Source organism: Hyperolius riggenbachi, chromosome 5 (genome assembly GCF_040937935.1).
Source record: "Hyperolius riggenbachi isolate aHypRig1 chromosome 5, aHypRig1.pri, whole genome shotgun sequence".
Classification (NCBI taxonomy): domain Eukaryota; kingdom Metazoa; phylum Chordata; class Amphibia; order Anura; family Hyperoliidae; genus Hyperolius; species Hyperolius riggenbachi.
The window spans coordinates 88,863,804-88,876,193 of NC_090650.1; the positions used below are offsets into that span (position 1 = coordinate 88,863,804).

At 42.1% G+C, this 12,390-nt stretch overlaps 1 protein-coding gene across 4 annotated transcripts in view; it reads right to left on the minus strand.

Moving 5' to 3' along the window:
• The window catches only part of LOC137518305 (ATP-binding cassette sub-family B member 5-like), a 96,740-nt gene that overhangs the window by 63,422 nt on the left and 20,928 nt on the right, over positions 1–12,390 (minus strand). For all 4 annotated transcript variants that reach the window (XM_068235974.1, XM_068235973.1, XM_068235972.1 and 1 more), the window contains one exon: positions 11,238–11,280. In XM_068235974.1, coding sequence (XP_068092075.1) covers positions 11,238–11,280 — 43 coding nt within the window. The remainder of the gene's footprint in view (positions 1–11,237; positions 11,281–12,390) is intronic.

Sequence of the window (12,390 nt, forward strand, 5' to 3'; positions counted from 1 at the left end):
TCTGAATTTTGTTTAATGCTGATCAAGCTGTACGTTTGAACATCTAAGTTCAAAAAGGAAAAAAAAAAAAATTTAATGTAATTTATTTTTTTATTGACAAGTAAGCCATTTTTTTCCCCAATAAAGTTTACACTGAATATATAGCATTTATGTAGAACGGATATGTAGAATAGGTTCAGTCAGATTTTAACTACTAACTTTTTTCGCTGGAGTGGTCTTTTAAAGTGTATCTGAGCCAAAGCTGAGGGACACAAAATCAGATACTTACCTAAAGAGAGGCAAGCCTCAGGATCCTATACTATAGAGGCTTCTCTCGGTGGTCTGATGTCCTCTGTCGCTGAGCACGGCCCCCCCTGAAAGATTAGTGACAAGGCAGTGTCACTAATCCTATCGGGTCAGAGCAGCTCCTCTTTCTTATTCATTGCCGCGCTCTGCAACGGGGCCCTTTAGACAAGTGAGGGAAGCATCAGTATGATTCTGAGGCTTCCCTCTCTTCAGGCTAAGATCTTGTTTTGAACCCAAGCTTCGGCTCAGGTTCACTTTAAAGTGAACCTCCGGACTAAAAATCTACTCAGCAGAACTGAAAAGGCTTGGTGTTTCTTTAACAGTTTTACAGCATCAGAACTTTGTTTTTCTTACCAAAGCATCATTTTAGCTGCATTTTTAGCTGCATTTTTTCCCTGATGCTGTGCAAAGCATGATGGGATTTCCTATGTTGTTATTCACGTTGCCTAGCAACTGGGAGGTGTGATCAGCACACAGGACAGTTGGAACTGTGTCTCATGCTCCCTGTCACCTCCTTTCAACCAAAAAGATGGCTGCCCTCATGAAATCAAACATTTGCCTGTTCTTTTAAAACAGCGTGGGTAAGAGATTATATTACCTATCTATTTTAATTAACATAACTAATGTAACTTAATGACAGTATGTTTGTTTAGGCTGCAGTTCCTCTTTAAGTTGTCCTTTAACTAATGGGGGTCTTCCAGAAGGTGCTAAGTTGTACTTCAAAGTAGCCCATCCTTCCCCAATAGACATTCCATGACTTTTGATATCTCTGCTATTTATATACAGTATATAAGACATGAATATGAGAGAATACTGATTAGATCCTATTTAAGCAGACATAATGTAAGCTGGGAGGCACAGGATCCTATAGAGTCTGTACATTTGACACTCTGCTACAGACTCTATAGGATCCTGTGCCTCCCAGCTTACATTACGCCTGCTTTAATAGAATCTAAAATTGCTGTATTTCCAGGGTCTGTCTGGTTATTACCATAGTTTTCTACTTTTTGGCATCCCCGGCATCACTTTGTCCTATTTATGTTGGACTTATTGCTGTTAACTGCTTAATGCTCCAAATTATACTGATTTCTATGATGTATTACCATTGACAGAGTGTCTATATTGAGTGTTTGTCTCAGCTTGTGCAATATTGTTGTTAAATGTGATTGTCTATCTTTTTGATTATGTATATTTAATACAAATACTTTTTGCAACATACATTTTGGTGTGCAGGTGTACTTTACTTTTAAAGTGTTGTAGGGGCTATTAGCCTTATTTATCATACCTAGCACCCAGTTACACTGATGGCATATGCTTGATTGTGGGTGTGCATACCATATTCTTATACAGTGGTGCTTGCTCATCACCCTCACCTTTGGCTACACAAATAAACGCAGGCTACAAGAGCCAGTGAGGACTGACCAGCAGTATATTTCCTACACAGTTATTATTATTCATTTATATAGCGCCAGCATCTTCCATAGCCTTGTTCAACAACATACAACAATACAAAATAAACAATACAACAATTAAAGGATACCAAAACTCATATTTTTTTGAGAAATGTTCTCCTCTCAGCTCACCCTAACTCACCTGAAAGCCCCCCCGGGATCCTCTTCTGGGCGGCCGGGTCGATCTTCACTGCACAGGCGCTGGCCGGGTTGCGGAGCACACTGCGCATCCGTATGATGTCACTACCTCATGCACATGACTTCATCCGCATGCGCAGTGCGCTCTCCGCCACGGGCGCACGATGTAGGACACGCGCAGCCCGGCGCCAGTGCAGTAAGTCCCGACACGGCCAACCGGAAGAGAATCCCGGGGTGCTTTTTAGGTGAGTTACGGGAGGATGAGAGGAGAATGGGGGCTGTAGGCATCAGCATAGGTAACAGTATATGCCTGCTCCCATCATTTCTCAAAAAGATTTGAGCTCTAGTATCCTTTAATACAAGACAATGGTAGTTTACCGATTTTGCGGTGAACAAATCAACTACAGATTTTTACATGGCGTGAAAAATATACACACACATTACAAAGCATTGTGAGAAAAAAGGGGAAGACAGCCCTGGCCAAAAGACCTTACAGTCTAAAGGTTTAAGGGATACGACAGTAGGTAAAGGGAAGCTGTGTATGAGATGGTAGAAGAGGTAGTCAGTTGCCAAAGTGTCTTAGGTAGGAGTTTTCCAGTTGTGCCTAAAAAGGGTAAGTGTTGAAGGAGGGTGTTCCAGAGGAGGGGAGAGGATTGAGAGAAGTCTTGTAAGCGGGAGTGAGAAGAGGTGACCAGAGACGAGTGATTACTGCTTTGACAATCCAGGATTCCCCAAAGTTTTAGTCCAGGCTTTGTGGATTGGAGAAGTCCCTGCAGTGTCATTCTGCAGTGCAACATGCTGGGTCGCCAACAATAATAAGATGCAGTGTGCGAACAGTGACTTAACTGGGGTGGGTTTGGAGGATGTCTGAGCAAGGAGATTACCACCCCTTTTCTAGTTCATTAAATAGTGATGCTGGGAGTTTTCTTGACCTCATCCTGTCTTTCCCACTTCCCTGGACAAGCATGATGTTCAAGCGGCGGTTGTGTGTGAAGCCATGTGGTGTGTGAGTCCTTGTCATGTGCAAAGCTTTGTGGTATATGAGACCATGTGGCACGTGACCTTGTGAAATATGAAGCCTTGTGGCATGTGAGACCTCACTCTGCTTTCACAATCATTTTTACCACAAATCATGACAAGACTTTAGTTTCACTGTTAAATTTTAAAATATTGAAGCATAAGATAATTTCACTTAATGCTCATATTATACTGTTTATACATGTAGTTCAAGGGAATCTGTAGTGATATTATGTTTTATTTATTATATTCACTAATAAAAATACTATTTTGTATAGTAATAAACGAAGATTCTGAAATTCTTTTCACATTAATTTTCACAAAAAATAATGTTAAATTCGACTTTTGTGTGAAAACATGAAATAATTTTCAAATAAGTTTGTAATTTTTCGCGTTTTTGCAGTACAAATATCAACTTTTCATGTTTTTGTGGTAAAAATATTTTTTTTTTTTTTTGTGATTTTGGAAATATTGCGGAAATACATTGTATTTTCTCGAAAATTTTCTTGAAATCGAAAATGCCATTTTGCCATAGAAAATGCCATTTATAATAGAAAGTCAAGATCTAATCAAAATTGGACACCAAACAAATCAAATTAATTTTTGACTTGTGTGAGGTTATACTACTGAATGACTATGCAAGATTAAATTAATCTGTGTAAGGTGGCTATTAATGATTACATTTTTTTTTTTTTACTTTTTTTTTTTTTACCAGAGAAATCTGTTTGATTTTTTCACTTGATCGAATAATCAGAAAAATCTAACCAATATACCAAAAACTTATAATTGATTTTTCCAAAAATATCAAATAAACGATCAAATAAAATATAGATTTTTTTATAAGTTCCTATCTCATTTTTACAACTCATCTGATTGATGAAAAATTTATAGTTTTTTCTTGATCGAAAAAAAATGTTTGTTGATTACTATTCTAATACAATCATTTTCATTTTAAAAAAAATGGAAAATGTTTTGATTCGATTGTATCCTGTATGGTTACGAAGTACCCAATCACTACTCAACTGTTTCAGTAGACTACTAGACCTTAAATTCGATATGAAAATCTTTTGGAGCTATGATATTTTCAAATGGTATTACAATTGAAAGTTACGTTGTATACAGTATAAAGATAAGAAATACTGGGTCGTTGCTGGATCAGTCCTGACTGGGACCCCCAGAATCATGTTGAGGCAACAGATAGCCTCAGCATATTATTGAGGTTCTACACTGGCCAGTGCAAAGCTAGCAGTTGCATGCAGTAAGTTCAATATTAAAGGGAACCCGAGGTAAAAGGGATAAGGAGACTGCCACATTTATTTCTTTTTAAACAATACCAGTTACCCGGCAGTCCTGATCCTGTGTCTATAACACTTTAAACCATAGACCCTAAACAAGTAGCACAGTGCCGTAGTGCTTAGCGGTCTCTCGCCTTGCAAGGCTGGGTCTCCACTCTCCAGTTCGAATCCCAGCCAGGTGAACATCTGCAGGGAGTGTGTATGTTCTCCCCGTGTCTGCGTGGGTTTCCTCTGGGCAATCTGGTTTCCCACTTCCAAAAACATACAGATAGGTTAACTGGTTTCCCCCTAAAATTGGCTCTAGACTAGGATACATACACTACATGATACATACGGTATTTAGACATAAGACTATAGCACTGATTAGATTGTGAGCCCCTCTGAGGCACAGTTAGTGACAAGACAATATATACTCTGTACAGCGTTGCATAAGATGTCGGTGCTATAGAAGTACTAAATAATAATGATAATAATAAAATAATAACAAGCATGCAGCATATTAGGTACTTTGACTCAGCTGGTTTTACTGGATTAGCTATATGCTTGTTCCAGGGTTTGGACTCAGACACTACTTATGCCAGAAAATCAATAGGGCTGCCAGGTAACTGGAATTGTTTACAAGGAAATAAATATGGCAGGGCAGGGAGGGCAGTTAACATTTGGGGGGCAGACAGGCGGACTGAGCCACATCGTTGTGAGGCCAGTTCTTGAGAGATGTCATGCTGCAATCGATTGGGAATTGCCCAATGTGTTGGAAGTATGTATGTATGTATTGCGATATGCTTATATGCTTTGCATAATGTTACCGTCTGAAGTGATCACCCTAAAGCTCAACACACACCATACAATCTTGGTTGTACAGATTTACCAAATCTATGTAGTATAAGGGCCAACAGATTGAAAATACTTTTAATGAGTAATTGGATGAGCTCTTATACTACATGAAAGTGGTAAGATTGAACAACCAAGATTGTATGGTGTGTGTTGAGCCTTAACCTACTAAGCTCAGAGCAAATACAGCAATGCCCATGAACTGACCAGCTAGCTTCCAACTGACACAGCAACAAGCTATTCAGAAATAGACTGTAGACGCGCCTGTGGATGTCTTCTTTCTTCACAATGGCGGCAACCACAAGAACCTACTTCATGCTACAGGAAATCTGACCACAGAGACGCAACGCCAGCAGAACAGAAATACTAACAATATATTAATACATATGGGCCCATATGGAATTCACGTTTTCTCCAAGTCGATATTTCCACACCTTGTCCATTAAATGCCTTTTAAACACCCAGCAAGCAAAAAAATACACAAAATCAATTTGATAGTACCTTTTCTACTACTTGTAGTACTTTTTTAATTGCAAAATGCTAAACAAATTATTTTAAAGAGAAGATGAAAAATGATCCCCTAGGAGAAAAAGTGAATTGCATATGGGCCATGGATTCTTGATCTCATCACAATTGTATATAAAAATCCCCTACTAATTAAAATTCCCCTCCCCTACATTCTTACGTCAATTAAGCTATTTAAAGTTATGTTAAAGTCAATGGGAATTGATTTTAAAAAAAATACAGCCAGATGCTTACCTAAGGAAAGGGAAGGCTCTGGGTCGTATAGAGCCAAAGACAGGCACCTCCATATTGCAATCAGGAGGACAAGAAAGATCTGGCACTATGGTTTATTCTGAGCAGCAAAAAACAAAAGGGTGATGTGTAGTGCGTTCAACTTGCAACAAGCATGGCTAGAACAGACATCAAAGAAACATCACACAGTGTTGAGCTGTACCTGGGTGTGAGAGAGGTGGCAGGTGTGGGCGCCAAGAAGGTGCACGGTCCTTTTTGCTGCTCAGAATAAACCATAGTGCCAGATCTTTCTTGTCCTCCTGATTGCTTGCATCTATCCCTGCCTTTGTCTTGAGCACATGGTTTGCCGGGTGTTTTCTAAAACAGTTAAATACAGCTTTCCCCGAGTGCCTGCCAGCTCTCCCACAAGATTTGCACCTCCATATTGCGCATGCGGGAGCACTTGGGGCTTCCACAGCCTCCTTCAGCGACAGAGAGAGCAATATTTGACCACACTGGTTGAATACTGCTAGCAGGGAGCCAGCGCTGGACCGGGGACTGAGAGAAGAACAGGAAGACTCTATAGGCCTTTCCTCTCCTTAGGTAAGTATGTGGGTAATTTTTATTTTAATGATTCCCATTGGCTTTAAGCGGGAGGAATAAAGGAAGTTAATCACTCTGAAACAAACAAATATCTCCTGTGTCTGTTTTGATTCAACCACTTGAATGCATGGCTAACTATTAAAATGGAACACCTAGATAAAATCTGTGGAGTGGTTTGCTTCCGTATCAGATATATGGCCACTTTGACAGTGCAGAGTGGTAGAACAAGTGCACGATCAATATCTGGAAGATATTGTTTATTTACCTGATCTCCCACACATCTATAAGTGTATGGGTACCTTAAAGGGGCACTATGGTGAAAAATTGTAAAATTTAAAATATGTGCAAGCATATACAAATAAGAAGTACTGTACATTTTTTCCAGAGTAAAATGAGCCATAAATTACTTTTCTCCTATGTTGCTGTCACTTATAGCAGGTAGTAGAAATCTGACCGAAGTGACAGGTTTTGGACTAGTCCATCTCTTCATGGGGGGATTCTCAGGGATTTACTTATTGTAACGGTTTAGTGCCGCAACTCAGATGTCTGATTATGTGGTGATCTGCAGAATCACCAATAATGCAGACGCTATACCTGATTATGTGTGATCTGCAGAATCACCAATAATACCAGTATAGCAACACAAGAGCTGAGTGTGTAATGTTTGGTGCAACCGTAACTTTAATAGTTTTACCAGAGGAGCTGGTAAGGTACAATCAGTACACTAACAGGACAGATTAGACCAAAACCTCCCCAGTGGGGCTGGGAAAGGTACAGACAGAGAATACAGAGGTAGTATAGCTGGTCTCTGCCAGGGGAGCCGGCGAAAGACAAGAACCAATCAGACAGATAATAACAGACCTTTACTAGATGGCCGGGAAGTTCTACTAGGAGACTACTTGAATGGACCGACTAGTTCTTACCAGAGGAGCTGGCAAGGGACTAGTTAACAGTAGTGTTGGGCGAACATGGCCGCAATGTTCGGCATGTTCGGGCCGAACCCCGAACTCCCTGAACATCCCGCTTTTGGGGGCCCTATGGGGTCGCAGGCATAAGGGGGGAGCATGCCCCGATCGCGGGGGGGGGGGGGGGGGGTGTTGGAAATTCCCCCCACCCCCTCCGCTAGCGCTCCCCCTCTCTGCCCGCTTCCCCATACAAAAGTTTCAGGAAGTAAAACAGTACCGGTGGTACTAGTGGGTGGCTGGCAGTGGGCGGCACTGTGAAGTGAGTGACTGAGGAGGAGGAGTCCGGAGAGTGATGCGTTGAGGGAGGGCGGGCAGCGGGCGGTTCAGCAGTAGTACGGTACTACTGCTGAATGTATTCACGACAGCAGACAGCGCTAGACTGAAGCGCTAGACTGAAGCGCTAGACTGAAGCCCAAAGGCTTAAGAAGCAGAGGAGACCTCACTGGCACGCCCCCTGCTGCCAGCCAATCCGGGGCGCCGTGAGTCTCCTCTGATGTCAGTTGACCAGCAGGTCAGCTGACGAGCCTCCTCCTTACATAAAGGTCCTGTCTATGAGCGTGCCCGCGCAAGACAGCGACCTTGCAGGGAAAAGAAAGTCCCGTCCCTGGCGTCCTAGACGCCGGAGGGACGGGCAGGGGCCCAGAGGCAGCCGCGGTGGCAATGCAGTCCGCCGCGGCTGCGCTCGTTACACTTATCTTCAAAAGCACTTAGTGAATGGCAGTTGCTCTGTCCAACTGCCAAAAAACTGTGTAGCGAGCAGGGAAGCTGGCCAGCATCATTGTTTAAATCCTATTTAGAAAAACGAAAAAGAAAAATGAGGTATCTTACCTCAATGACGAAATCTCTGTAAACTTACAAAATATTTGTATTTGAGCACAGGCAACGCGTTTCGCGGGTCTGAGCCCGCTTCCTCAGGCCAATACAGTGCCAAATGACAGAAATCATGTAGCATAGGGAGTATCTTTATACAGAATAAAAGCCTTTTTGAGAATCCCCTATGAAGAGATGGACTAGTCCAAAGCCTGTCACTTCTGTCAGATTTCTACTACCTACTGTAAGTGACAGCAACAGAGGAGAAAAAGTAATGTATGGCTCATTTTACTCTAGAAAAAACAAGACTTCTTATTTGTATATATTTGCACATATTTTAAATTTTACAATTTTTCGCCATAGTGCCCCTTTAATGTCCAAAATGTTATCCAAGGCACATACTACTGCTATGCTGTGTTTTTCAAACATCCATGAGACTTGAAATAACATTACTGTATCCTACATTCAATTATATGTATGTTTTACCACATATAACTCAAACAAAACATAAATCATAAGTTTTTAAACTTGGATATAATATAAAAATTAGGTAAAAATAAAAAGTAAATCTAAACAACTCTGATCTATGTGAAATTTCACTTTTCATAAGCGGAGACATTGAAAATCATTATGCTCGATTTAGACACGAAGGAGCGCGGCATGCAAAAAATGCAGGAGTCTGTCAGTTTTTTTCTATGTAGCAAAATGCAAGTGAAAATTGACATGCAATGGAAACCAACCCCCTGGCGCATGCAAATTTGCATTCTAACAAAACACATGAATGAAAACACTTCTCAGCAGGATCTATTACATTACAGCTCCATGCACCTTCCATGGTGCGTATGGTCCTTCAATATGTGTCGCCATCGCCTGGGCAGGAGGAGGAACACTGGCATGACACACCATGGAGTGGCTGCGACTGGTGTGGGTAAGGAGAGGAACAATCTACTTGCTGCCTTGGCCCAGTAACAACGTATGTGTGTATGAGGCTTCAGAGGTACAGAGGCGTACGTTAAAAAAGGGCGCCGGGAAAAAAGGGCGCAGGGTTTTAAAAGATAATCATGAATAACGTTTAAAAAAAATTGTGTTATATTTCGTTTAAAAATAATGTTTTATAAAGTTATAAATCATTAAATAATGTGTATAAAATCGGCAATTTAAAAAACGTTAATCTTCCCTGTTTAAAAATTGAAATTTATAATAACGTTTTATAAAACATTAATAAGAATTTTACTAAAGCTATACCTAACCCTACTCTCACACAGAACCCTCCCTGTACCTATCCCTAACCCCTAGACCCCCCTGTTGGTGCCTAACCCTAAGAGCCCCCTGTTGGTGCCTAACCCTAAGACCCCCCTGGTGGTGCCTAAACCTAAGACCCCCTGTTGGTGCCTAACCCTAAGACCCCCCTGTTGGTGCCTAACCCTAAGAACCCCCTGTTGGTGCCTAACCCTAAGACCCCCCTGTTGGTGCCTAACCCTAAGACCCCCCTGTTGGTGCCTAACCCTAAGACCCCCCTGTTGGTGCCTAAACCTAAGACCCCCCTGTTGGTGCCTAAACCTAAGACCCCCCTGTGATAAGCATTAATAACGTTTTAAAAAAATATGGTGCGGTTTTTCGTTTAAAAATGCAAAAAAAAAAAAAAAATTTTGTACGGTTTTTCGTTTAAAAGTAATGTTTTAAAAAATATTGTACTGTTTTTCGTTTAAAAATAATGTTTTAAAAATTATAAATCATTAAATAATGTGTAATCATGAGAAACAGTTATAAAACATTAAAAGTCTCCGGGCGCCGCTTTTAAAACGTTATTTTTCTCCGGCGCCCTTTTTTCCTGTTGGGCGCCGATTTAAACGATATTTATTATGGGAGTGAATGGCGGCGCCCTTTTTGTCCAGTTGCCTCATGCGCCCAAATTTCCTGCTTCCGGTACAGAGCCCTAGATTTACTCAGAAATGTAGCTGCCTTCAAGAGCACCATTGCTCAGGCGCTACATGCCCGCCGTGTTGCAATAGCTATAGCAGTCATCGCAGCTGCTATGGGGCCCTGGAGCATAAGGGGTATACTGGGTACTTAATGTATTCACCATTAACTTTCTGGTGTTTCTCCACCCCCTGACTTTGTATCGGTGCATATGTGCAGTTTTGATTGCATGATAATATAAAATTGCCCAATTAAAGGGAACCTAAACTGAGAAGGATATGGATTTTTCCTTTTAAAATAATACCATTTGCCTGACTATCTTGCTGATCCCGTGTCTCTTATACTTTTACCATAGTCCCTGAACAAGCATGTAGATCAGGTGCTCTGACTGAAGTCAGACTGGATTAGCTGCCTGCTTGTTTCAGGTGTGTGATTCAGCAACTACTGCAGCTAAAGAGATCGGCAGGACTGCCAGGCAACTGGTATTGTTTATAAGGAAACAACCATATCCCTCTCAGTTTAGACTTCCTTTAACTCATATCCATAGGGTATGGGCAGGTGGCATTGCTTAAAGGAATCATCAGGCAAAACAAAACAAAAAAATACTTTACTCACCTGGGGCTTTCTCCAGCCCCTTGCAGCCGACTATCCCACGCTAACCATGGCTTGCGCCGCAGACAATGTGGGCTTGAATGACAGTGGTGCTTCACACAGGCGCAGTAAGGACGACCTCGAGGTCAGCCTCTGCACCGTGCGGGGAGCCCGGGACGGAGGTGGAGAGTGGAGCGATCAGCATGGGACAGGTGGCTGCAAGGGCCTGGAGAAAGCCCCTGGTGAGTAAAGAGTTTTTTTTTGTTTTGCCTGATGATTCCTTTAAGAGTGCTTCCATCTAAAGGCCCCGTGTAAGTTTCGCTATGGGGCCCCATGATCTCTAGCTATGCCACTGCCACCAGTGCCATCTACAACACTGATGTCCACTTGTGGAAGGATATCTCTTGTGAAAAAGGTCTTAAAGTTTCTATTAACAGTACAGTTTTTTTCATCAGACAACACACACTTTTTATGATCGAGTTGTACAGAAAACTGCACAGTGTATGGCAAAAATCGATGTAAAATGAGAGATTTTACAGGCATGTCTTATTGTAAACAAGCAAACAAAATATCCCCAAAAAGGCACATCAACTCACTCAGTCATCTGTTCTGGGAGGGGTTTGAACTTCTCACATGCCGCTGTGAAATAGATGAGAAAATTCCATGTTCCGGTTAAAAAGATATTATTCTGGTTATACAAACAATGGTCAACACTGTATACAGAAGAGGATGGGTGGCCAATCAGCGCTGACAAGGCCATGACTGAACCACGGTTGGACACAAAGATGCCTTTTTCAGAAGTAATGTTCTATATAGTTCAAACTACAAATAATTTATCAAACTTACACACTGCATTAACTACAAATAGGTATTAGAGCCATACTCAGGGCTCTTTCACACCAGAGCCCTTTTTCGGCGTTTTAACGCAAAGTCTATACTTTGCGTTAACCAAGGTAAAAGGAAAGTCCATAGACTTTCATTTTACCTTTCACACCCGATGCTGCGTTTCGATGCGTTGCGGTACGACGCATGACGGCACATTTTATCGTCGGGAATCGGCGTTTCCTCGTCGGGTTAATTGATACTACCGCCGCCACTCAGCGTCACACCGCAGGTTCCCGACGACAGCCGCAGGCTAGTAAAACGCGTGCAGGAGAACAGCTCCTGCACGCTTTGTAGATGTGTAACAGGCCTCATTAGTACCCTTTATATATGCATCCTTCTGTTCTGAGTACCCAGTGATGGTCCAAAGCATTGAGTTTAATGAGTCAGGTTTCAGACATTGTCCATCTGCTGCACCTTTTTGTATTGCGTCATCCCCGCAAATCACACTGCAATGGGGAAGTGACCCCTCCCCGCCACTGTGCCCGATACCCCCTTCCTGCTCGCTACCCCCTTCAGCTCGGCGCCCCCACCCTTGGCCAGGCGGGTGCCATCCCCCAAATTTTGCCGCCTGAGGAACCCGCCTCACTCCGCCTCATGGGTGGACCGGCCCTGCTCCTGGGGTACACATAGCACGTGTTGAAAACATACAGTGGCTTGCAAAAGTATTTGGCCCCCTTGAAGTTTTCCACATTTTTTCACATTACTGCTACAAACATGAAACAATTTTATTGGAATTCCACGTGAAAGACCAACACAAAGTGGTGTACACTTGAGAAGTGGAACTAAAATCATACGTGATTCCAAACATTTTTTACAAATCAATAACTGCAAAGTGAGGTGTGCATAATTATTCAACCCCCTTCG